Below are 26,552 nucleotides of genomic sequence, written 5' to 3'. Positions count from 1 at the left end.
GGAGAGAAGGAGAAGTTGCAATCTTGAAAGCCTTTTCAAGCGGCTAGACCTCATTGGGTTAGGCAACCGTCACCCCAAAATATAAGACCTCTGCTGTCCCAAGCACTACGCAAATAGGCTATAGCGATCCCAGCACAATCAAAAATCCCCAAAGACAGGGACGGCAGCTAGATCTTCCTAAAAACATTTAAACCGTTCTCGCCCCCCATTCGACAATCTGAGCTTTCAAACGAGCTTTTGATAAGTATCGTCGTCGACATGTGAATCGAGAAATTTGCAGGGCTGCACGTCAAGGTCTAGCAGCAGAAAAAAAAGTTTTCAACCTGACTTCAAAATCGAAGGCACCAAGGTGAAGTGTTAAGTGCTGTAGATTAAAAAAATGTTAATTTTTTTACCTTCCACAAGCCAAGTTTTGGTGTGAAATCTGCTGCAGATTCCACAGGCTTCATATTTTTAAAAAATAATAATCTAAGTTTCTGGTCCTCGTGACGGACGAATTTAGAAAACAGGTAACGTCCTTGAAGCCGGTGGAGTTTCTAGGTGCTTCCCTCCAGTTAATCTTCCTTTTCCCGGTTCGCCCCTCGCTTATACGCATGCCTGAATCGACGTTAATATCCCTTGCACAAAAGAATAAAACAAAGGACCTCCGTTCTGAAAAGAGACCAATAAAATGCATGCGAACGGCCGTCAATTTTGCATAATTCGGGTTCCACAGCAAGAAAACAAAAATCAAATTGACCTTGCAGAATAATTATGATTATTTTTTAAAGTGGGGGCAGTTCAAAAGGCTATATGTGTACACCACCATTCCATGTGAGCACAGAAGACTGGGCTGTTTTATTGCTACAAAAAACACACAAAACAACCCAGGATTTGCAGAGTTTTCTAGACCATATGGTTGTGAACACTGTGGTCTCCGGACAGCGCAGGATTCCTCGCCAGTTCAGGAAAGCGATTGCACGACATCAGGCTTATTTTGCCTGCCCAGCCCAATTTATCTCTGGCTCTCCAGAGCCTTGTGGAATCATAAAGTTGGAAAGGGACCCCCAGCGTTCATCTAGTCCAACCCTCTGAAATGAAGGAATCTCAGCTAAAGCATCTGTAACAGAACGTTTCCGAGCACAAATCAAAGTGTTGGTGCTGACCTTGAAAGCCCTAAACGGCCCAGTAGACCTGAAGGAGCGTCTCCACCCCCATCGTCCAGCCCGGACACCTGGGTCCATCTCCCGAGGGCCTTCTGGCGGTTCCCTCCCTGCGAGAAGCGAGGTTACAGGGAACCAGGCAGAGGGCCTTCTCGGTGGTGGCGCCCTCCCTGTGGAACGCCCTCCCACCAGATGTCAAGGAGATAAGCAACTATCTGACTTTCAGAAGACATCTGAAGGCAGCCCTGTTTAGGGAAGCTTTTAACGTTTGATGCATTACTGCATTTTAATATTTTGTTGGAAGCCGCCCAGAGTGGCTGGGGAAGCCCAGGCAGATGGGCAGGGTATAAATAATAAATTATTGTTGTTGTTAATGTCATCGGAGTGCGTTTTGCTCTGAGTAAACCCACTGGAAAATCAATCGGCCCGGGTTTCAACGGGTCGACTCAGCAAATGGCTAATGTCGGACGACAACAACCCCTATTGCAGGAGCGTCTAACTTTCATGAGTCTGCGATCTACTCCCAGTATAAAAAAAGCTTGTCCCTTTATATATACCCAGAAATAGTACCTTGGGTTAAGTACTTAATTCGTTCCGGAGGTCTGTTCTTAACCTGAAACTGTTCTTAGCCCGAAGCACCACTTTAGCTAATGGGTCCTCCTGCTGCCGCCACACCGCTGGTGTGCAATTTCTGATCTCATCCTGAAGCAAAGTTCTTAACCCGAAGCACTATTTCTGGGTTAGCGGAGTCTGTAACCTGAAGCGTATGTAACCCGAGGTACCACTGTACATCCACCGTCCATCCATAGCTGTCAACTTACAGATTTGAAAATAAGGGACCGTCAGCCTCGAAAATAAGGGATCAGCAGCCCAAATAAGGGATTTTGCCGTTGTAAAGAGTTACCGTATTTTTTGCTCTATAAGACTCACTTTTTCCCTCCTGAAATGTAAGGGGAACCGTGTGTGCGTCTTATGGAGCGAATGCAGGCTGCGCAGCTATCCCAGAAGCCAGAACAGCAAGAGGGATTGCTGCTTTCGCTGTGCAGCGATCCCTCTTGCTGTTCTGGCTTCTGAGATTCAGAATATTTGTTTTCTTGTTTTCCTCCTCCAAAAACCAGGTGCGTCTTGTGGTCTGGTGCGTCTTACAGAGCGAAAAATATGGTACACACATCGGTAGGATTGACAGATGCTGTCAATCCGGCATGAGGCGGTTGCGGCGCCGCCGCGGCCGCTGAAGCGCCGCCCTTCTGCGTCCCTCCCCATCCCCTCCTCTTCCTCCTCCCTCAGGCCGCCTCCTCAGCCGCCGCCACCGCTGCCACCTCCGAGCTCGCGGGTGGCATGGGCAAGAGTCTCTTGGGCGGGGAAGGGCCGATGGAACTCCTCGCGCCAGGACGGCGCCAGCGTGCGCTCTCTCTCACGGCGAAGGCCCCCGATCCGCTGCTTCCCTCCCGAGCCGGGCGAGCATGAAACCCGGGAAATTTAAGCGACAGCATCGATATGGGACAAGAGCGGGACACGGCGCTGGGATAAGGGAGTTTCCCACCAAATAAGGGACGGTTGACAGCTATGCAACTACAGGAAACTACAGTCATACCTTGGGTTACAGACGCTCCAGGTTGCGCTTTTTTGGGTTGCGGACCGCCAAAACCCGGAAGTACCGGAACGGGTTGCTTCCGGGTTTCGGTGGTTGCGCAGAAGCACAAAATTGTGCTTTGCGCATGCACAGAAGCGCCGGATCGCAACCCACGGGTTGCGAACGCAACGGGTTGCGGACGTGTCTCCCGCACGGATCACGTTCGCGACCCGTGCGTCCACTGTACTGCCAGTCGTCAGCAGCAGACGCCAAACGACCGGACGCGCCGTAGCGACAGAGAGGGGTGGGGTTGGGGGCCGGAGACCTTAATTCCACAGCATTTTCCATTCGGCGATAGGTCATGATCCCGCCATCGACCCAGATCTCCCTGGGGTCTGCCTGTCGACCGCTTGGACATCTCTGCACCATGGTGTATTAAATGAGATTTCAAGAGATCAGGCGGGTTGGTGGTGTAAACACATAGACTCCCTTTCTTAAAAAAAGAAACAACGAACGGAAGACCTTTGTTTTATTCCAGGCTTCTGCAACCTTGGCCCTCCAGATGTTTTGAGACTACAATTCCCATCACCCCTCACCACTGGTCCTGCTGGCTAAGGATGATGGGAGTTGTAGTCCCAAAAACATCTGGAGGGCCGAAGTTGAGGGAGCCCGTTTCCATCTCTGCTACGCGGAGAAAAGGCTCTCATTCTTTTTAAAGACGCAAATATGTAAAGATTGCAGTATCTGTGGCAATTTAGAGGCAGGAACTGTACAATGGTGATTTGCCGGGGGGGGGAAATCGGAGGGGGACCCCCCCAATTCCCCAAACTCATTGCTCCTCCCCTTCCTGGTAGTAGTAATATTCCGCCGAATTCCCGTCGTTATGCGCCGCGTTGGCCGCCTCTCCGGCGTTCCCCTGGGGGCAGTATTTGGGGTCGTAGATTTGCCGCCCCAAGCCGAAAACCTGCCCGCTTTGATTGGCCCCCTGGTTGTAGCCCATCTGCAGAGACATGGAGCTGTCGTCGCATTTGTCCGTCCCCAGCTTCGAATCGTAGATGTGCCGCCTCGTTCCCGGAGCGGTCATCCCCACCTGATCGGGGAGGGAAGTATTAAAAAAGAAAGGAGGAAGAATTTGAGCTCGTATGCACAACACCGTTAAGAGTTAGGGTGGGCGATAGCGGAATCAGGAGGAGGTCTGAATACTGAAATTGATTATAGTTCTTTTTTGTGAATTTGGACTAATGTTTACATGTAGACGCGGGTGGCGCTGTAGGTTAAACCACAGAGCCTAGGCCTTGCCGATCAGGAGGTTGGCGGTTCGAATCCCCGCGACGGGGTGAGCTCCCATTGCTCAGTCCCTGCTCCTGCCAACCTAGCAGTTTGAAAGCACACCAGTGCAAGTAGATAAATAGGTACCCCTCCGGCGGGAAGGTAAACGGCGTTTCCGTGCGCTGCACTGGTTTGCCAGAAGCGGCTTCGTCTGCAGAACGGAGCCAAAAGCCGTTCCATGATATTAGAAGAAAACCGGCAGAGATTTATGCCCAACTGGGGAACCGAATAAAGCTCTGGACAGGTGGGTGGAAGCGAGTAAAGTTAGAACCTTCGATGAGCTTAAACAGTTAATCAGTTTAGAGCAATTTTATAGACAGGTTCCTGCACAGTTAGGCTGTCACACGTTGGAAAACGGAAGCAATTACTTCCGGGTTTTCAGGGTTCGAAAACCGAAAAATTCGGCTTCCAAGACACTCAAAAACCGAGGTACCACTGTACGTTATTTTTTTTAAAAAAATGTAATTTTGAAATCTATGTAATATCGAGCAGCAAATAAGGGCTGGATGGTGAACCATCAAAGCAGTGGAAGTCAACTTTTAAATGTGTATTCAATCTGATGTCAATTGGTTAAAATATTTTGGAAAGCAGTAAAAAAAAAATATTAACTGGCAAAAAAATAAATAAAACCCGCATCCACTTTCTAAACAGCCAGGTAGTCTGGACTGGACAAGAATTATTAATTTTTTTTAGCAAAGAATACAGCAAAAGTCACCCGCCTGGTATCAAGTGGCAAGGAGTTCCAAAGATCAGAGTTCTTACCGACATGGAATTGGCACAATTATGCGGCAACTTTCCTTACCTGACTAGCACATTTGTTTGTTCCCATTTGGAGGCTGATGGTAGAATGGTCCATCGGAGGTAAGATCTGGTTTTTGGGGTCGTAGAGGTGTCTCCGGGTTCCGTAGGCGGTCATCCCAGACTGGCTGGCGCATTTGTTGGTGCCCATCTGAAACCGGAGAGGTTGGGGAGTTACTACGGCTAAAAGCAGAGACACCACCTTGCCAACAAAGGTCCGTATAGTCAAAGCTATGGAGGAGACTCTTGAGAGTCCCATTGCTCCTGCCAACCTAGCAGTTCGAAAGCAGGCCAGCGCAAGTAGATAAATAGGTACCGCTCCGGCGGGAAGGTAAACAGTGTTTCCGTGCCCTGCTCTGGTTCGCCAGAAGCAGCTTAGTCATGCTGGCCACATGACCCAGAAGCTGTACGCCGGCTCCCTCGGCCAGTAAAGCGAGATGAGCGCCGCAACCCCAGAGTCGGCCACGACTGGACCTAACGGTCAGGGGTCCCTTTACCTTTATTATTATCCATGAGGCCAGACTTCCCAGGAATGAGTTGATGTTCATTATGCCTGACAGTCCACCAAGTCTGTGCAAATCCGTGTTCTTGCTAATACAGTGGTACCTCGGGTTGCATACGCTTCAGGTTACAGACCTCCGCTAACCCAGAAATATTACCTCGGGTTAAGAACTTTGCTTCAGGATGAGAAGAGAAATTGTGCGGTGGTGGCAGGAGGCCCCATTAGCTAAAGTGGTGCTTCAGGTTAAAAACAGTTCCAGGTTAAGAACGGACCGCCAGAATGAATTAAGTACTTAACCCGAGGTACCACTATAAAGAGTTGAACTCCAGCTCGGTCAGTGTGATTTATTGCTGGCTCGCTTAGGAGGAAACCTCCAGGTAATTGCTGGGCTCCGGCGGCAACAGCATCACCCACCTGCAAACCGATGACACACTGTCCGGCTTTCAGCTTCGCGTCGTCAAAGCACCGCTCCTGCTTCTCGGAATATTTCACACCAATGTCGACTCCGCTGTCAATCCCCTTCGTCTTGGCCTGGGAGGGGGAATAGAAGCACCTTGAAGCAAACCTCGCCCGGTCAGTCTCAAAACTGGCTTAAAACTTCTGCAGATTTTGATTGCGTCTCCGCAAGTCTCTAGTCCTCATGGCCCATGAGGAATAGACTCTGCAAACAGAGGGGCGGGGGACTCTTCCTACAGGAAGAGTCTTCCACATTTACTTAACATACCATATTTTTTGCTCTGTAAGACTGACTTTTTCCCTCCTCAAAAGTAAGAGGAAATGTGTGTGCGTCTTATGGAGCGAATGCAGGCTGCGCAGCGATCCCAGAAGCCAGAACAGCAAGAGGGATTGCTGCTTTCGCTGCACAGCGATCCCTCTAGCTCTTCTGGCTTCTGAGATTCAGAATATTGTGGTCTGGTGCGTCTTATAGAGTGAAAAATACGGTAGCTCTTTGGGTGTTTTGCCGGCCTCCTCTTGCCACATCCTTGCAAAGAATTATTCAGGACAAGCCTGGAGCTACCAAACTGAATATTAAGGAATTTGTATTTTAAAAACACCATAGGCTAGGAATTAAATTTCTTACAGGGTTCTTTGCTCACTAAGTTTTGGAAGAAAGCCCTGGACCAAATAAAGAAGACTGTATGGAAAGAGTTAAAATTTTCATCAGCCACTACCATGCTGGTGCAGACCAGTCAATCAGCCACCCCAGTGTGGTGCAGCCAATCAGCTGCCACCACCCTGGCACAGCCCAGCCAATCAGCCATCCCGACAGTGCACCCCAGCCAATCAGCCACCCCCACCCTGGCACAGTCCAACCAATCCACCATCCCATTGTGTGGCGCAACCTATCAGCCACTCTATTCTGCAACACAGCCAATCAGCCACTACCACCCTGGCACAGCCCAACCAATCAACCACCCCATTGTGTGATGCAACCAATCAGCCACCACCACAATGGCACAGGCCAGCCAATCAGCCACCAGATGGTGCAGCCCAGCCAATCAGCCACCCCCACCCTAGCACAGCCCAACCAATCCACCATCCCATTGTGTGGCGCAACCAATCAGCCACCCTATTCTGCAACACAGCCAATCAGCCACTACCACCCTGGTGCAGCACAGCCAATCAGCCACTCACCCCCCGGTGCAGCCCAGCCAATCAGCCACCCCATTGTGTGGCACAACCAATCAGCCACCCCCACCATGGCACAGCCCAGGCAATCAGCCACCCCCACCCTAGCACAGCCCAACCAATCCACCATCCCATTGTGTGGCGCAACCAATCAGCCACCCTATTCTGCAACACAGCCAATCAGCCGCCACCACCCTGGCACAGCCCAGCCAATCAGCCTCCCTATTCTGTGGCACAGCCAATCAGCCGCCACCACCCTGGCACAGCCCAGCCAATCAGCCTCCCCATAGAGGCCATGGGGCACTGTCAATCAGCCCCTAGAAGGCGCCCGGTTGCGCCAGCTTGACTCACCATGCCAGCCAGCGCCAACAGCGAGACCTGCACCTGGGTCATGTTCCCGTTCTCAAACAGGTCGTTGGCTTCGAAGACGTCGACGGGCTTCAGGCCGTAGCTCATCATGGCTTTGATGAAGTTGGAGAGGTTCTCAAGCTGCCGGAGGAAAGGGCAGCCGGGTCAAGGCTGGCGACCCCTAGAAGCCCCTTCTCACAAAATTAGGGGATTCCTTCTAAATCATCTGGGGTTCGCGTTGGGAATTATCGGTCCGTTTCCGGAAGGGGCAGAGCTCAGCCCCGATATAAGTTCCAAGGTGGAGGTGGGCAGATTGTAAAAACAGTGGTACCCTGGTCCTCAAGCGCCTTGGTTCTCAAATGCCTTGGTTCCCAAATGCCTTGGTTCCCAAATGCCTTGGTTCTCAAATGCCTTGGTTCCCAAATGCCTTGGTTCCCAAATGCCTTGGTTACCAAATGCCTTGGTTCCCAAATGCATTGTTTACCAAGCGCCTTGGTTCCCAAATGCATTGGTTACCAAGCGCCTTGGTTCTCAAATGCCTTGGTTCCCAAATGCATTGGTTACCAAATTCCTTGGTTCCCAAATGCCTTGGTTACCAAATGCCTTGGTTCTCAAGCGCCTTGGTTCTCAAATGCATTGGTTCTCAAATGCCTTGGTTCCCAAATGCATTGGTTCTCAAATGCCTTGGTTCCCAAATGCCTTGGTTCCCAAATGCATTGGTTCCCAAATGCCTTGGTTACCAAATGCCTTGTTTCCCAAACGCCGAAAACCCGGAAGTGAGTGTTCCGGTTTTCGAACTTTTTTCAGAAGCCGAACGCCCGGTGCAGCTGTCGGCTATTGTTTCTGGCGTGCCTGAGCCAATCAGAAGCCGCGCCTCGGTGTCCGAACATTTCAGAAGTCAAACGGACTTGCGGAACGGATTAAGTTTGGCACTTTTGTGTTTGCTCTTTATTTTGCGTTTTTTGTGGCTTTTTCAGTTCATTTGCTTTTGTGACTGTGTGGAACTGTGTGGAACCCAGTTCAGCTACTGATTGATTGATTGATTGATTGATTGTGTGACTTTTAAGTTTGGCACTTTTGTGTTTGCTCTTTATTTTGCGTTTCTGTGGCTTTTTCAGTTCATTTGCTTTTGTGACTGTGTGGAACTGTGTGGAACCCAGTTCAGCTACTGATTGATTGATTGATTGATTGATTGACTGATTGTGTGACTGCGGAAATTGATAAAAGCCCCCCCATCCAAACAATGACTATCATCAGTGTGGGTAAGGGAAAAAAATAGTTTTTATTTTTGTCATCTACAATACTGTCTCAATTATTTTATAGTACAGTACATTGATTTAAGGGACGCGGGTGGTGCTGTGGGTTAAACCACAGAGCCTAGGGCTTGCCAATCAGAAGGTCGCTGGTTCGAATCTTCTGCAACCCCAGAGTCGGCCACGACTGGACCTAATGGTCAGGGGTCCCTTTACCTTTACCTTTACCTTACATTGATTTATGCATTATCAATGGTCATATTAGATAGTAAAATTCATGTTAAATCGCTGTTTGAGGGGTTGTTTTTAAAAGCCTGGAATGGATTAATCTGTCTTGCCTTACTTTCCATGGGAAAGCAGCGCGCCTTGGTTTTGGAACGCTTTGGTTTTGGAACGGAATTTCCGGAACGGATTCAGTTTGAGAACCAAGCGACCACTGTATGCTTCCCCTGCCCCCAGAACACAGGTCAGCCTTAAAGGCATTCCTGAAGCCACCTCCCTAAAAAAGAATAAAATCCCTTAATCGTATCAAATTCGTATTGAACATACCTGGTGCCAATTGAGGCCTGAGCGATTAATTTTCCTTATCGAACCCGGCTGAAGTTTGTTCATTAGCCTGGGGAGAGAGAACATAAAACACACACACATGTAAGGTTTCGACGCCATGTTGGGCAGGAACAGGACTTTCCCCAATTAACTAAAGAACGGTTTTTCAACCATTTTGCCCATCGTTACAAATATGCCAGCGAGTGAGCTGGTGTATTGAAGCGGTGATTCTCCAACATCAACACTGTTGGACTGGTCATGTTGTTCGGACGCCCGATTATCGTCTTCCAAAGCAACTCCTCTATTCCGAACTTAAAAATGGAAAGCGTAATGCTGGTGGTCAACAAAAGAGGTTTAAGGACAAGGCAAATCTTTAAAAATGTAGTATAAACACCGACAACTGGGAAACACTGGGAAACTGCGAGCGCTCCAGATGGAGAACAGCCTTGACCAAAGGCGTCATGGGCTTTGAAGACACTCGAACTCAGGACAAGAGGGAGAAACGTGCTAAGAGGAAGGCGCGCTTAGCAAACCCTCACTGGGATCAACTCCCGCCTGGAAACCTATGTCCCCACTGTGGAAGGACATGTGGATCCAGAATTGGCCACCACAGTCACTTACGGACTCACGGTTAAGACCGTATCTGAAGAAGTGTGCATGCACACGAAAGCTTATACCAATAACAAACTTAGTTGGTTTCTAAGGTGCTACTGGAAGGAATTTCTTTATTTTGTTTTGACTACGGCAGACCAACATGGCTACCTACCCGTTAAGACCGTGCTCATGGAAGACAATCTTAGGTAAATGTAAAGGGACCCCTGACCATTAGGTCCGGTCGTGGCCGACTCTGGGGTTGCGGCGCTCATCTCGCTTTACTGGCCGAGGGAGCCGGCGTACAGCTTCCGGGTCATGTGGCCAGCAGGACTAAGCCGCTTCTGGCGAACCAGAGCAGCGCACGGAAACGCCGTTTACCTTCCCGCCGGAGCTGTACCTATTTATCTACTTGCACTTTGATGTGCTTTCGAACTGCTAGGTTGGCAGGAGCAGGGACCGAGCAACGGGAGCTCACCCCGTCATTGCGGGGATTCGAACCGCCAACTTCTGATCGGCAAGTCCTAGGCTCTGTGGTTTAACCCACAGTGCCACCCGGGTCCCTTGGCTCACCTGCGTCCGTTATAAAATGAATTTTTAAAAAATATATACCACGCATGAAACACACGTGCCTACTCACTCGCAAAGTGCAACGCCATCTTTCAGCCCCTTCTGAAAATCGGGGCCGATGTCTCTTCCGGTGATGCTTTCTATCCATGTCCTTAATTCTGCTTCCTTCTGAGGGTCGTATTTCAGCGCAAGCTGGAGGGGGAAAGAGAAGAGAAACAGGTTCAAAATTCCACAAAGCGCACTTCCTAAGGGCCCACCAATGGTGTTAGAAATCAAGTCACGTACAAGGTGTGACCGGAAAGTTTGGTGAATGGTCACAGAAATCAGACGGCGAGAAATATCCGAACGTGCAACCGGCATTGGAAACCCACAAAATTACAATTATGTACGGAGGTGAAAAGCAATGACAAACCTAGACAGCATCTTAAAAAGCAGAGACATCACCTTGCCAACAAAGGTCCGTATAGTTCAAGCTCTGGTTTTCCCAGTAGTGATGTATGGAAGTGAGAGCTGGACCATAAGGAAGGCTGATCGCCGAAGAATGGATGCTTTTGAATTCTGGTGCTGGAGGAGACTCTTGAGAGTCCCATGGACTGCAAGAAGATCAAACCTCTCCATTCGGAAGGAAACCAGCCCTGAGTGCTCACTGGAAGGACAGATCCTGAAGCTGAGGCTCCAAGACTTTGGCCACCTCAGGAGAAGAGAAGACTCCCTGGAAAAGACCCTGATGTTGGGAAAGATGGAGGGCGCAAGGAGAAGGGGGCGACAGAGGACGAGATGGTGGGACAGTCTTCTTGAAGATAAAATCATGAGTTTGACCAAACTGCAGGAGGCAGTGGAAGACAGGAGCGCCTGGCATGCTCTGGTCCAGGGGGTCACGAAGAGGCGGACACGACTAAATGACTCAACAACAACAACAAATGTTCAAATATTTCTCGCCGTCCGATTTCAGTGAACATTCCGGTCATGCCTTGTATTTTTTAACTGGTGCGGGTCCAGTTGCGACCGTGTGGAGATCTCAGGTTGGCAATGGACGTTTCCACCTGGCTGGCCCCTCCATCTTTCTTAAGCAGGGAACCAGAAAGAGCTTAATCCTTGCATTTATCTCCCACCTTTTTCTCCAGATGTTTTGGGATGTGCGTCCATTTTCGGCTTGTGGACCGGCCTCCAGAACGGATCCCGTCCGCAAAACGAGGTTTGACCGTATTATTATTTCAACTTGCTTCCATTTTCCCCAACTTACAAAAGCAATATTTAGCAGGGCAATGAACCATTCTATCTATCCATCCATCTATCTATCTATCTATAGCGGTACCTCGGGTTAAGTACTTAATTCGTTCCAGAGGTCCGTACTTAACTGTTGCGGGGATTCGAACCACCGACCTTCTGATCGGCAAGCCCTAGGCTCAGTGGTTTAACCCACAGTGCCACCCACGTCCCTACTACAGTGATACCTTGGGTTAAGTATTTAATTCGTTCTGGAGGTCCGTTCTTAACCTGAAACTGTTCTTAACCTGAAGCACCACTTTAGCTGCGCCGCCGGAGCACGATTTCTGTTCTCATCCTGAAGTTCTTAACCTGAAGCACTGTTTCGGGGTTAGTGGAGTCTGTAACCTGAAGCGTCTGTAACCTGAAGCGTAGGTAACCCGAGGTACCACTGTATTTAAAACCCTTTTCAAAGTTCTGCTACTTAAATTATAAGCCTGGGAAAAGAAAACGAAAGTGCATAACAGCTCAGCGATGAAGCAACTTAAGTTTTTCCCCATTTTCTCACAGGGGAGCTACAGGAGAAAAGGAAGTTAAGTCAAGGGAGCCGTCGACTGGGAAAGATTGAGAATCTCTGGCTACGCTGGCTGGCAACAGCAGCTCTCCAGGGTTGCAGATTCAGGGGGATACTTTGAGATTCGAACTCAGGACCGGCACGGTCTATAGAATCAAGCTCCAGCCCTTCCCCCTGGACAATTATGAGTTTGGGCGCTTGCGTCATCAAAAGCCTTTCTTGCCCCAATGTGCTTGCCAGTTACAAAAGAAGAAAGAAAAGAAAAAAACCCGGAGAGAATGAAGAAATCCCATAATAACCTGGACGAACAGGGCAAGCTTGATGCCACAAGCTGGCGACATGTCTCAACTTCCTGCTGAATGAGCAAGAAACAAGGAGAGGGGTGTGCCCAGGCCTTCGTGGCGAAGAAGTTGTACGCTTCCTTGTTCCTTTCGGGGTCGTTTCTCGGCCTCAATAAAATTTGAAACTTTGCTATTTGGGCAAAAAATATGCCGCTATGAACAAAAGCACGCCTGATCCAGCCACAGAGCTCCATATCCCTGCAGCCCTGGCACGAGACAGAAACTGTCTTCTTATATAAGCTGGCACATCTTACAAACAGATCTGGCATCCTGTGCCAACTTTCAGGGTGTCTGTAGAGACGCTCAGAAGACGAGATTTGGGCAGCGCCAGATTTACGTATAAGCTAAACAAGCTATAGGGACGTGGGTGGCGCTGTGAGTTAAACCACAGAGCCTAGGACTTGCCGATCAGAAGGTCGGCGGTTCGAATCCCCGCAATGACGGGGTGAGCTCCCGTCGCTCGGTCCCTGCTCCTGCCCACCTAGCAGTTCGAAAGCATGTCAAAGTGCAAGCAGATAAATAGGTACCGCTCCGGTGGGAAGGTAAACGGTGTTTCCGTGTGCTGCTCTGGTTCGCCAGAAGCGGCTTAGTCCTGCTGGCCACATGACCCGGAAGCTGTACGCGGCTCCCTCAGCCAATAAAGCGAGATGAGCGCCACAACCCCAGAGTCATCCGCGACCGGACCGAACGGTCAGGGGTCCCTTACTTTGTTTACGAACTTAATCCATTCCGGAAGTTAGAGGGAAGGAAGGAGTTGATGCTTTATTTAAGCAATGTCTTAAGTTATTTTTTGATCCTGAAATGTAATAAAATATGGAAAACCTATTAAAAATTATATTAAAAAAGAAAATGTCAAATCTTCACCAAGGCCAACTATCCAGACTGGTCCTACGCGGGCCAGAAAAAAGCCAGGGAAGTCCCCAAATAGGAGTTCCAGTACAGAAGAGGGGGAATTCAGGAGCCTGAGTTTAAGAGTCTCTGCCAACTGAACCCTCACGAAAACAAAGGTGCCAAGTGAAAAAAGCTCTTGGCTTTGACGCAGACTTTAGTTGCGTGCCCTTTGGCAAGTCTCTCCGGTTCCGTAGCCGATGCCCATATTATCTGAGCCGCCCAGGTCCTCGGGGAACGCTTAGGGGTCAGTTACGCGGCGCCGCCATTAAGCACGCAAAGCGTTGCCCCTGCCGCTTGCAGCTGGATTGGCTTGCAACAAAAGGGCACCCGGTTTCCAGCCGATCAGCACATTTTGAAAGGAGAATCTCGCCGCCCGATGGCTCAGCGCTTCTCCTCCTCTGCAGCCGCGTTCCACGCCCAAGCCAGAGGGGGAACAGACAGTATGCCACAACTGCTGCACGGCTCTTACTAGCCAAAAAATGGAAAACACAAGAGCTACCAACAATTGAAGAATGGCAGATGAAGATGATGGAGGTTGAGGAGCTGGCTGATCTCACCGGGAGAATCCGCGACCAGAAAGATGAGGAACATCAAGAAGACTGGAAGAAATTTAAAGACTATTTGAATAAATGTTGTTGTTTAGTCGTTTTGTCGTGTCCGCCTCTTCGTGACCCCCTGGACCAGAGCACGCCAGGCCCTCCTGTCTTCCACTGCCTCCCACAGTTTGGTCAAACTCATGCTGGTAGCTTCGAGAACACTGTCCCACCATCTCGTCCTCTGTCGTCCCCTTCTCCTTGCGCCCTCCATCTTCCCCAACATCAGGGAGTCTTCTCTTCTCCTGAGGTGGCCAAAGTCTTGCAGCCTCAGCTTCAGGATCTGTCCTTCCAGTGAACACTCAGGGCTGATTTCCTTCAGAACGGAGAGGTTTGATCTTCTTGCAGTCCATGGGACTCTCCAGAGTCTCCTCCAGCACCAGAATTCAAAAGCATCCATTCTTCGGCCATCAGCCTTCTTTATGGTCCAGCTCTCACTTCCATACATCACGGCTGGGAAAATCATAGCTTGAACTATACGGACCTTTGTTGGCAAGGTGATGTCTCTGCTTTTTAAGATGCTGTCTAGGTTTGTCATTGCTTTTCTCCCAAGAAGCAGGCGTCTTTTAATTTCGTGACTGCTGTCACCATCTGCAGTGATCATGGAGCCCAAGAAAGTAAAATCTATTTTGAATAAATACTGTAATATTAAAGATATGTAACCACTTGAAAGAAACAATTAGGCCTAGGGTTAAACTGGGATTCAATCTATAAATAAGAAAATGTACGATAAGGAAAGTGATGTAAAATGATTAGTACTGTGATACGGTTTTTTGAAATACTGATATTGGAAACTGCTACATATAACTACTAAGAAATTCAGATGGAAGAGATTTGAGGAGGTCAGGTACTATGTTTATGAAGATGGATGGTACTTAATTTTAATTAATTAAGTGGTAATATGCTGTATGTATCTTTTTTCTTTTTTCATCGTTTTTCTGTTTTATTCTCTGATTGTTTTTATTACTGTTAATTCTTTTATATTATGTTTATCTACTGAAAATAATAAATATTATTAAAAACAAACAAACAGGGGGGGGGATTTTCTCGAGTCAAAATGAGAGTAGCCCCTAAACATTTTTTTTAAGGAAAAAAAAAGCACTAGCTGAAATAAAGTTGGGGGAGCGATTCCCACGAGCGGAACGAAATAAAAATAAATAGCGACCCCGGTGGGAAAACTCAGGACCCATACCAGCCACTAGGTCCAGAAGTTCCGGGTTCAAATCTCGCCTTTCCCAGGAACTCAGCGAATGCCTGCGTGAGACACAAGTCACCAGCCTCTGACTATTGCTGTTCCAATGTCTCCGCACTGCTACATGAGCGACTCGTGAGGAAGTGGAACGAGATACGCTTGGATGGCAAGGGTTCAGATTTGCTCACACACACAAGTTTGGGAGAAGACCAAAATTGCCTGAGCGTGGAAACTCCCCTCTGGCCTTTTCAATAGATTGCTTCTTTCCAGATTTGGTCTTGTCCTTGATTTGAAAAAAATATTTTCGCAACAGTCTCCATCCAGATAGCTGCTAAAATCCCGCTGAAAAAGATGTCGTAAATAAACTGCAACCTGTCGGCAATAACTAGATCTATTCGTAAATTCGGGCAGGTGCAGGTGGCGCTGTGGGTTAAGCCACAGAGCCTAGGACTTGCCGATCAGAAGGTCGGCGGTTTGAATCCCCGCAATAACAGGGTGAGCTCCCGTTGCTCGGTCCCTGCTCCTGCCAACCTAGCAGTTCGAAAGCACGTCAAAGTGCAAGTAGATAAATAGGTACCGCTCCGGCGGGAAGGTAAATGGCGTTTCCATGCGCTGCTCTGGTTCTCCAGAAGCGGCTTAGTCCTGCTGGCCACATGACCCGGAAGCTGTACGCCGGCTCCCTCAGCCAATAAAGCGAGATGAGCACTGCAACCCCAGAGTCGGTCATGACTGGACCTAATGGTCAGGGGTCCCTTTACCTTTATCTAGTGCCAGGTGAGAGATCCGCAACGTCTGACGTTTCATCTCCTTCTATTCCTCCACCCCGGCTGCTCATTACAGCAGCTTACTTCACTGAAGACTCGAATCTGAGTTTATTTCCTCCGCCCTCCTCGTCCATTTTCCTTTTATGCCTCGTCTTCTCAAAAAAATAAAATAAAAGACTTGGTGATTTTGCAGGCCTCCTTGGGCAGAGGAGTTAAGTAGTCTGCATAACTTTTCATACAAATAAATTTTTAAAGTGTGACTTTGCTGCCGCATTAACCAGTGTCCTCTCGAGCTTTTTTGGTTAACAGGGCGACCTGCGATTGCACCCAGAATGCAGGGATTAAATCAACGCACGCTCGCTGCCCTATGGTGGAATCGCACAGGGTGGAAAAACGGGAATTCCTTCTAGACTTTTCCAAGTCTCGGCACGATCGGATGGCTCTGACGAGACTCCAGAACGAAAACAAAAGAGGTTCCCAGGCAGTTTCTGGGACACAGCCAGAACACCAGACTGCAGCAACTGGGCGGGAGGAAACCGGGGAACCGAGCGCAGCTCTAGGATCTGCAAGATTTCAAAGTTAAAAGGGGTCAGAGCAGTGTCAGAAATGGAGATATATCAGCCAGGCACCAAATGTGGCACCTCGAATGCCTATTCCCCCTGGGGTTCGGCTGGATGACCCTTGGATCCCTTTCCACAGATTCTACGATTCTGTGATCTCAGCTCGACTGTGGCTTGTTCTGACAATTCACTTATCCCAGTATGCGAGGAGGAGGTGAAACACACAGAGGAAACGTAAATGGCATTAACTAAGGACTGGGGCAGAGGTTTTTTAAAACCATTTGCCAATTACATTTCGAACTACAGCCAAACGCCTCTGCCCTCTCCGCCTTGCTCTTAACTTTCTTTGATGCGACGATGGAGGACTTGCTGATCGGAAGGTCGGCGGTTCGAATCCCCGCGACAGGGTGAGCTCCCGTTGCTCGGTCCCTGCTCCTGCCAACCTAGCAGTTCGAAAGCACGTCAAAGTACAAGTAGATAAATAGGTACCGCTCCGGCGGGAAGGTAAACGGCGTTTCCGTGCGCTGCTCTGGTTCGCCAGAAGCGGCTTAGTCCTGCTGGCCACATGACCCGGAAGCTGTATGCCGGCTCCCTCGGCCAGTAAAGCGAGATGAGCGCTGCAACCCCAGAGTTGGCCACGACTGGACCTAATGGTCAGGGGTCCCTTTACCTGGTTTAGCTGCCCTCACCTGGTTTAGCTGGCCAGTCCCACTCTGGCGGAAAGGTAAATGGAGTTTCCGTGTGCTGCTCTCGTTTGCCATAAGCAGCTTAGTCCTGCTGGCCACATGACCGGAAGCTGTCTGCGGACAAACGCCGGCTCCCTCAGCCTATAGAGCAAGATGAGCACCGCAACCCCATAGTCGTCCACGACTGGACCTAATTGTCATGTAACAACGGTGAGGACTGCAGTGAGTCAGCTGGCTCGATGGGAAACTTCAGTCGCCAACCCAGCGCCCAGAATTTGCCCGCAGTCGTGTCAGCAGCAAAACGCGCCTGGGGGGTTTGGGGAGCTGGGAAAGAGGTTCCGGCAAAGAGGAAGACAACGCGTCAAGTCAGAAATAAACCCAACGAGGAACAACTACCAGCCACCAACTTGGAGGGCTCTGAAAAGAGGATGAGACAAACTGATGGAGTGAAGGTAAAAAGGTAAAGGGCCCCTGGACGGTTAAGTCCAGTCAAAGGCAACTATGGGGTTGCAGCGCTCATCTGGCTTTCAGGCCAAGGAAGCTGGCGTTTGTCCACAGACAGCTTTCCAGGTCTTGTGGCCAGCAGGACTAAACCGCTTCTGCCGCAACAGGACACCGTGACGGAAACCAGAGCGCACGTAAATGCCATTTAACTTCCTGCCTGAGTGGTACCTATTTATCTACTTGCACTGGTGTGCTTTCGAACTGCTAAGTTGCCAGGAGCTGGGACAGAACAACGGGAGCTCACCCCGTCATTGCGGGGATTCGAACCGTCGACCTGCAAGTCCAAGAGGCTCAGTGGTTTAGACCACGGCTGGTTTATTTGTCGTTTTTAAAAAAAGGATCTATTTCTTGCATCCCAGGTACTGTTTTGCAAATATCAATGCAGTTCAGAGGTGGTTTCGAATAACTGCGTTAAAACATAAATAAAAAATTTCGGAGCGATCCGTTTGGGTTGCCACAAGAGTTTTAAAGATTTGGATTTGTGAAAAAACAAAGGCTGAGAAAGAAGGTACAGCAGTACCTCGGGTTACATACGCTTCAGGTTACAGACTCTGCTAACCCAGAAATAGTGCTTCAGGTTAAGATCTTTGCTTCAGGATAAGAACAGAAATCGGGCTCCGGCGGCGTGGCGGAAGCAGGAGTCCCCATTAGCTATAGTGGTGCTTCAGGTTAAGAACAGTTTCAGGTTAAGAACGGACCTCCGGAACGAATCAAGTACTTAACCCGAGGTACCACTGTAAAATTTATTATTACAGTGGTACCTCAGGTTACAGACACTTCAGGTTACATACGCTTCAGGTTACAGACTCTGCTAACCCAGAAATAGTGCTTCGGGTTAAGAACTTTGCTTCAGGATAAGAACAGAAATCGTGCTCCAGTGGTGCACCGGCAGCGGGAGGCCCCATTAGCTAAAGTGGTGCTTCAGGTTAAGAACGGACCTCTGGAATGAATTAAGTCCTTAACCCGAGGTACCACTGTATGTCAAAAGCAAAAGGAACTGCAACTGATTTTTATGTATTAGCAACTTTGTATTAATGTAACCTTTTCATCTGTAGCTCTGTATTTTTGCCACATTTTGTTTAAGCTTGTTATTGGGATGAGCGATAACAAACTTGGCCTCTAAGGCGCTAATGGAAGGAATTTTTTAATTTTGTTTCGACTACGGCAGACCAACACGGCTCCCTGCCTGTAACTTTGTTTAAGCTGCCTTGAGGTTTTTGTACACTGCTTAGAGATGTTTTCAAATAGATCAAGCAGTACAGAAATCAAATGCCAACAAAGGTCCGTATAGTTAAAGCTATGGTTTTCCCAGTAGTGATGTATGGAAGTGAGAGCTGGACCATCAAGAATGCTGATGGCCGAAGAATGGATGCTTTTGAATTCTAGTGCTGGAGGAGACTCTTGAGAGTCCCATGGACTGCAAGAAGATCCGACCTCTCCATTCGGAAGGAAATCAGCCCTGAGTGCTCACTGGAAGGACAGATCCTGAAGCTGAGGCTCCAAGACTTTGGCCACCTCAGGAGAAGAGAAGACTCCCTGGAAAAGACCCTGATGTTGGGAAAGATGGAGGGCGCAAGGAGAAGGGGACGACGGAGGACGAGATGGTTGGATAGTGTTCTCGAAGCTACTAGCATGAGTTTGACCAAACTGTGGGAGGCAGTGGAAGACAGGAGGGCCTGGCGTGCTCTGGTCCAGGGGGTCACGAAGAGGCGGACACGACTAAACAACAACACGGAAATCAAATAATCGAAATCAAGTCAAATAATTACACCGGGGACTCTCAGCTCCAGGCTCAAAGACTCTACAGCTACAAGGCCAAAAGCTGAGAAGCCAACCCAGGACTCAAGAAAACAAAGTCGGAGTCTCCGAAAAAGGAAAGGGAAAAGGAGCTGGTTAAAAAACAGAAGCCATCCTATTTCACTGAAAGGCCTAGTTACTCAGAGGTAAGCGAAAGGAGACCGTCACAAAAGCGAAGGGCCAGTTGCAGGTCAGTTTCACAAGGGACTAGCACCTCTCGCAGGCTTTTAACGAAAGATTATTTGCTTGTCCTTTCTACACACCTTTCCTCCAAAAACCTCAAACTTGGCCTACACAGTTCTTCGCAGTTTTGATCCTCACAGCAGCCCTGCAGGCTGGTCAAAGCAAGCGAGATCCACGTCTGGAGTGGAGAGACTCGAACTCGGGTCTCCTGACACTCTACAACCCACTATGTTGGCTGCAAGGGGGAATGAGGTATGTGAGATTCAATTCTGGGAGTGTAAACCTTCAGCAGGAACCATCCCCGCTTTCACTTTCAACAGGCATCAGTCAAAAACTTGTGATACTCCCAGACAGGCCTGGGAAATTAATTTCCCCCCCAGTGAGCTTTGGGGGGGGGGGGCGGCAGAAAAGTCACTGCAACTTTCTTGTACAACCTTTTTGTATTTTTTAATGAAAAGTAAAGCCTATAAATAATTGAATAAACAGGATATACATTTTGGTGTGTATGAAATAAATAAAAATACAAGGATCAGTCTAATTCAGCCAAGATGTTTCCTTTTATACCATAGTTTTCTAAATATTCTTTAAAGATTAGTTGTACTGTATAAGTTTGTAGGGAGGTAAAAAGAAACTATATAAGGAAAATGTAACTGTGGATGGACAGATAAAAGAACTGTGAGATTAATTGGAAGTCATTTTTAATTTTTTAGAGTTTTATAATTGCTTTCAGTAGCAGGAGTATATAAGATGATAGTTATATTAATCTTGCTGTATCTTATAGTGTGGTGGTTTGTTTGAGTCTTCTGCTACTTGTTTGTTTGACTATGTTTGTTTACTTGTTTGTCTTTTTTTAATAAATGTATTCGTTTTAAATTAATAAAGATATATTTTTTTTAAAAAAATGAAATAAATAAAAATAAAATGCACCCACAGCGCACTACTTCTCCACCTCACAGGGTTGTCGCTGGGATTAAATGATCCATAAACGTTGCCCCTTTGGAAGAAAAATGTGGATATGTCTATGTGCACATGGGCATAGCTGCGCCCCCCGTCAATAAATATATTTAACTGAGGTTCTGCCTCCCCGCACAACATAAAGCCTGCCCCCTAACATAAATCCTGTGTGTGTGTGTGTGTGTGTGTGTGTGTGTAATAAATAAATTAAATAAATCCAGAACGCTCATGAAGAAAGCCGCGTTTTCAGAGCTGCCTAGTTCGCAGGGTTGGTGTGGGATTGAATCAGTGCTGGGGGGGGGATAGAAGACCCACATACGCCACCTTGAGTCCCTTGTGGGTGGGGGGGGAATGGGCTCTGGACTGCATTAAATGAATGCAATTTGTGGGTCGAATAAACCCGCAGCGCTCTCGGCGCCGCCTCTCCAAAGCCGCCTCCCTCGCAAGGTTGTGTTGGGGATTGAATCAGCGCTGGGGGCAGTGGCGTAGCGTGGGTTGTCAGCACCCGGGGCAAGGCAAGTAAGTTGCGCCCCTAACCCGTGGATTTGCGCCCCCTAACCCCCAGATGTTGCGCCCGGTGCGGCCGGGCCCCCCCTGCACCCCCCACGCTACGCCACTGGCTGGGGGGGGGAGCAGAGACCGACATACGCCACCTTGAGACGGGGTGGGGGGCGTGGTGGCTATAGACTGCCTTCAATAAACGCAAACCGCCCGTCGGATAAACCCGATGCGCTCGCGGTGCCGCCTCTCCAAAGCGGCCTACCTCGCGCGGTTGTTGTGGGGATTGAATCGGCGCTGGGGGAGCGGGGGGGGGAGAGAAAGTGAGACCCACATACGCCTCCTTGAGTCCCAGATGCGTATGTTTGGGGGGGGGGAGTGGGGTCTAGACTGCGTTCAATAAAGGCAACCCGTCGGCCGAATAAACCCGATGCGCTCGCGGCGCCACCTCTCCAAAGCGTCTTACCTCGCGAGGTTGTTGTGGGGATTGAATCACCGCTGGGGGAGCGGGGGGGGGAGAGAGAGACCCACATGCGCCACCTTGAGATCCTTGGGGGGTGGGGGAAAGAGGGCTCTAGCCTGCGTTCAGTAAAGGCAACCCGTCGGTCGAATGAACCCGATGCGCTCGCGGCGCCGCGTCTCCAAAGCGGCCGACCCCGCGAGGTTGTTGTGGGGATTGAATCGGCGCTGGGGGGGGGAGGCAAAGACCCACATTGAGATCCTTGTGGGGGGGGGACGGGAAGTGGCTTCTAGACTGCCTTCAATAAATGCAATCCGTCGGTGGAATAAACCCGGAGCGCTCGCGGCTGCGGCGTCGCCTCTCCAAAGCGGCCCCTCCGTGCGCCCAGGGCGCATTTACGCATTTGGCGAGGGGCGCATTTGGCGAGCGGGCGCGCGTCGGGACCCCTTACCCGGTTCTTGACTTCGGCCGACAAGCCGTAGCTGGGTCCCTTGTTGAACTGGTTGTTGCTCATCCTGTACCGGGGCAGGGCGCTGTCTGGCGGGGCAGGCGCGCTCGCCACACGCTCCAAAAGCAAGGGAACCCGCTCCGCGCGCCTCCGCCCGCCCTCGGCCAAGTTTTTGGGGGCCAGCCCAGCGCCGCCTCCCGCGCGCTGATTGGCCGCCAGTGGAAATAGCCTTATAAGGGCAGAAAGTGCCGAATTCCTGCAGGATGGTAGTTTCCTGTGTGTGGGTCTCCTTCGAGAGGAAAAGAAAGCGAAAAGGAAAAGCGAGAAAAAGCGCAAATTCCCCGCGAAGGTCATAGAAATCGTGGAGTTGGAAGGGACCCTGCGTGTCATCTAGTCCAACGCTCTCTGCAATGCAAGAGCGTCCAGTTTTGCGGGCATTGCTCCCCACTTCCTCTCTCCCTGCGTCTTTGAAATAGTTTTGGGGACAGGTAGACATTCAACCGGTGAAGCTGAAACCTAAAACGGCTTTGAATCCTGCCGACTGTGATAAAGTCCTCTCTTCCCTGAGCCTCATAATGGGCTCCTAGCAGGGTTTGCGGGCCCTCCAGTTTTGGGGACAGGCAGGCGTTCAACTGGAGAAGCTGAAACTTAAGTTGCTTAGGGGAAAAGCGTGGCCCCCCACCCGAAGCCTTATAGTGGGCTCCTGGTGGCCTCCTGTGTCTGTGACAGGTAGACATTCAACTGGGGAAGCTTTTGGTCACGCTGCTTAGGTTACGGTTCACACCGTAACAGATTTTTGCCGTTGTTTATGGTGTGAGGACACAACTATAATTATGATTATTACTTTGCCCTGTTAAGACTTGATATAGATTTGGAAGTAAGGCAGTCATTCAAGGGGTGAAGCTTTCAAACTGCTAGGAGCTCACCCCGTCACTGCGGGGATTTGAACCGCTGACCTTCTGATCGGCAAGTCCTGGGCTCTGTAGTTTAACCCACAGCGCCACCTGCGTCCCAGTAAACCAAGGTATACCACTGTAATTGTTATTAAGAAGAATTATTATTACAGTGGTACCTTGGGTTAAGTACCGTATTTTTTGCACCATAACACTCACTTTTTTCCTCCTAAAAAGTAAGGGGAAATGTCTGTGCGTGTTATGGAGGGAATGCCTACCGGTGGCATGCCTACAGATTTTCCTCCTCTAAAAACTACGGGCGTGTTATGGTCGGGTGCGTGTTATAGAGCGAAAAATACGGTACTTAATTCATTCCGGAGGTCCGTACTTAACCTGAAACTGTTCTTAACCTGAAGCACCACTTTAGCTAATGGGGCCTCCTGCTGCTGCCGTACCGCCGAAGCCCGATTTCTGTTCTCATCCGGAAGCAAAGTTCTTAACCCGAAGCAATATTTCTGGGTTAGCGAAGTCTGTAACCTGAAGCGTATGCAACCCAAGGTACCACTGTATTTAGAAAGCGTACAGAATGGAGGGGGCATTTAGAGAAGGGCCAGACTTTGAATGGCATAAAAGTTTCCTGCTTGGCAGGGGGTTGGACTCGATGGCCCTTGTGGTCTCTTCCAACTCTATGATTCTATGATTCTAAAACAACTGGAGGGAAACCACCTTGTACCCCTTTAACCGGCTCAAAAACCTCCTGCACCCTTTTAAAACCATGCACAATTTGGCTGAGCTGAGATTCTGGGCGAGAAGGAGCCGCCTCCCTCCCTCTTATCTGATTTCCTCGGAACTGTGTCCTGAAAATTTGATCTCTTAGGAGGCGTGTCTCTGAAGAATTGGACGTCATGGGACTGGCAGAGGCTTGGGATTTTTGGAATAGCTTCTGTTGTTCACCAAAGGTTCCTCCGTCACCACCCCAGGAGAGCTGATCTCCTTACACAAACATACATTTTTTTGGAGGGTGTTTTTTTTGTGTGTGCTACAATTCCCTCCCACCCCAGAGAAAAGATTCTGCGCCATCCCAGGAGGGGGAAAACAACAAACACCCCTGAAAGATTCTCCTCTCTCGCCCTGTGATTTCCCTGTTTTGGATGCCAAGCTGGTGACGTCATGAGGACTAGTCTCTCAAGTCCAAGTGGATCGACAAAGCAGGATGGGGGGGTCTCCATGGGCAGGGAGGCAGCTGCTCCCCCTAGATCAGGGGTCAGCAAACTTTTTCAGCAGGGGGCCAGTCCACTGTCCCTCAGAGCTTGTGGGGGGCCGGACTATATTTTGAAAAAATAATAATGAACGAATTCCTATGCCCCACAAATAACCCAGAGACGCATTTTAAATAAAAGCACATATTCTACTCATGTAAAAACACGCTGATTCCCAGACCGTTCACAGACCGGATTGAGAAGGCAATTGGGCCAGATCCGGCCCCCAGGCCTTAGTTTGCCTACTCATGCCCTAGATCAATGATGGCGAACCTTTTAGAGACTGAGTGCCCAAACTGGAACTCAAAACCCACTTACTTATCGCAAAGTGCCAACACGGCAATCTAACCCATATGTCTCATTTTTTTCTGTGTGTTTCATGTTTCTTCTTTAGGACTGCTGTTGTAATAAATAATCCTTCACAAAAGTTATTGCATTACATTCTCCATTCAATTATCTTTCCATCGGTATATATTTTTATGGTATAACTGCTTCTTTTCTTTAAAAATGTTTAGGGGTACTCTCGTTTTGGCCCAAGTCCGTGGGACTTTCAAGAGTCTCCTCCAGCGCCAAAATTCAGAAGCATCCATTCTTTGGCGATCAGCCTTCTTTATGGTCCAGCTCTCACTTCCATACATCACGGCTGGGAAAACCAGAGCTTGAACTATACGGACCTTTGTTGGCAAGGTGATGTCTCTGCTTTTTAAGATGCTGTCTAGGTTTGTCATTGCTTTTCTCCCAAGAAGCAGGCGTCTTTTAGTGCTGATTATGACCTATAAAACCCTCAAAAGACTCGGCAGCGATGTATTCCGTGGTGGACCCAAACCCTGTCAACAAAACCTGGTAGTAGTAGTATTGCAATGTAGTAATACATTAGTAGCAATGACAAACCTAGACAGCATCTTAAAAAGCAGAGACATCACCTTGCCAACAAAGGTCCGCCTAGTTAAAGCTCTGGTTTTCCCAGTAGTGATGTATGGAAGTGAGAGCTGGACCATAAAGAAGGCTAATCGCCGAAGAATGGATGCTTTTGAATTCTGGTGCTGGAGGAGACTCTTGAGAGTCCCATGGACTGCAAGAAAATCCAACCTCTCCATTCGGAAGGAAATCAGCCCTCAGTGCTCACTGGAAGGACAGATCCTGAAGCTGAGGCTCCAAGACTTTGGCCACCTCATGAGAAGAGAAGACTCCCTGGAAAAGACCCTGATGTTGGGAAAGATGGAGGGCGCAAGGAGAAGGGGATGACAGAGGACGAGATGGTGGGACAGTGTTCTCGAAGCTACCAGCATGAGTTGGACCAAACTGTGGGAGGCAGTGGAAGACAGGAGGGCCTGGCGTGCTCTGGTCCAGGGGGTCAGGAAGAGGCGGACACGACTAAAAGACTAAACAACAACAGTAGTATTGCAAAAAGAGCAACAAAGGAAACTTCAAACTAAAGCACAAAAAGCCTGCAAACTGACATTTTTGCAGTTGGTTTTACACTTGCAAAACTGCTTGGAAGCCACTGTGGCCTTTAAGTAAGATAGAAAATGATTGTCCCTTTTTTATAGCTTGATGACAATTGCCTCCAGTAGGGGGCACCAACATAGTAGAATTCCCCCCAGCCCAGAACCTGGGAAAGGTCTGATTAAATAGCCCTTCATATCTGCAGCAAAATTCGCTCTCCCTCCAAATTCAAAGTTCTGCACATTCTCCTGTGCCTCTTTTTTTAGCAAGCGGTTTCCTCCAAATTTCGTACATCATTCTTACCGACAAGTGCATTTTACTGCACAGCTAACAGACAGACCCCCCAGCACACACTACTGGGTTGGAAAAGCATGTTGCAAAATTCAGGGAAGTGCGCCAGTCGAAGGCACAATTACCATCTTGTTTTGGGAAACACGGATGTCATAAGGTAAAGGGACCCCTGACCATTAGGTCCAGTCGTGGCCGACTCTGGGGTTGTGGCGCTCATCTCGCTTTACTGGCCGAGGGAGCCGGCGTACAGCTTCCAGGTCATGTGGCCAGCATGAATAAGCCGCTTCTGGCGAACCAGAGCAGCGCATGGAAACACGGTTTACCTTCCCGCCAGAGTGGTACCTATTGATCTACTTGCACCTTGATGTGCTTTCGAACTGCTAGGTTGGCAGGAGCAGGGACCGAGCAACGGGAGCTCACCCCGTCATCGCGGGGATTCGAACCGCCGACCTTCTGATCGGCAAGCCCAAAGCTCTGTGGTTTAACCCACAGCGCCACCCGCGTCCCTCCCAACACACATATAAAAACACAATAAAACTTTTTTTTTTAAAGGCAAAATACAGGGTTGCCTTTGGACGGCTCGCACCTCTCTCTCCCGCAAACCGGGGTTAGGGAGGGAGAGGAATCGGCCGAAAAAGGGGCAGAAAGAAGAAAGAAAACAACAACTTCCCCTCTGCTCCTAACCACACTCTCTCACACACACTGAGCTTTTCCTGTGTAGATTTGAAGGG

At 49.2% G+C, this 26,552-nt stretch overlaps 1 protein-coding gene across 1 annotated transcript in view; it reads right to left on the bottom strand.

Moving 5' to 3' along the window:
* Positions 1-22,093, bottom strand: part of CNN2 (calponin 2) — a 22,207-nt gene extending 114 nt beyond the window's left edge. Inside the window, exons 1-7 of the mRNA XM_082206643.1 lie at positions 21,936-22,093; positions 10,352-10,473; positions 9,124-9,190; positions 7,325-7,462; positions 5,759-5,875; positions 4,847-4,993; positions 1-3,805 (exon numbers count right to left, since the gene is read on the bottom strand). The exon at positions 1-3,805 is cut by the window's left edge and continues 114 nt beyond it. Of these exons, the coding sequence (XP_082062769.1) occupies positions 3,545-3,805; positions 4,847-4,993; positions 5,759-5,875; positions 7,325-7,462; positions 9,124-9,190; positions 10,352-10,473; positions 21,936-21,998 (915 nt within the window). The 5' untranslated portion in view covers positions 21,999-22,093 and the 3' untranslated portion in view covers positions 1-3,544. The remainder of the gene's footprint in view (positions 3,806-4,846; positions 4,994-5,758; positions 5,876-7,324; positions 7,463-9,123; positions 9,191-10,351; positions 10,474-21,935) is intronic.
* Positions 22,094-26,552: the final 4,459 nt, after the last annotated feature.

The sequence above is a fragment of the Podarcis vaucheri genome, assembly GCF_965113315.1.
Source record: "Podarcis vaucheri genome assembly, chromosome: 18".
NCBI lineage: Eukaryota > Metazoa > Chordata > Lepidosauria > Squamata > Lacertidae > Podarcis > Podarcis vaucheri.
Note: the sequence above shows the minus strand (reverse complement) of the source record. Positions and strands in the feature narration are given on the sequence as shown.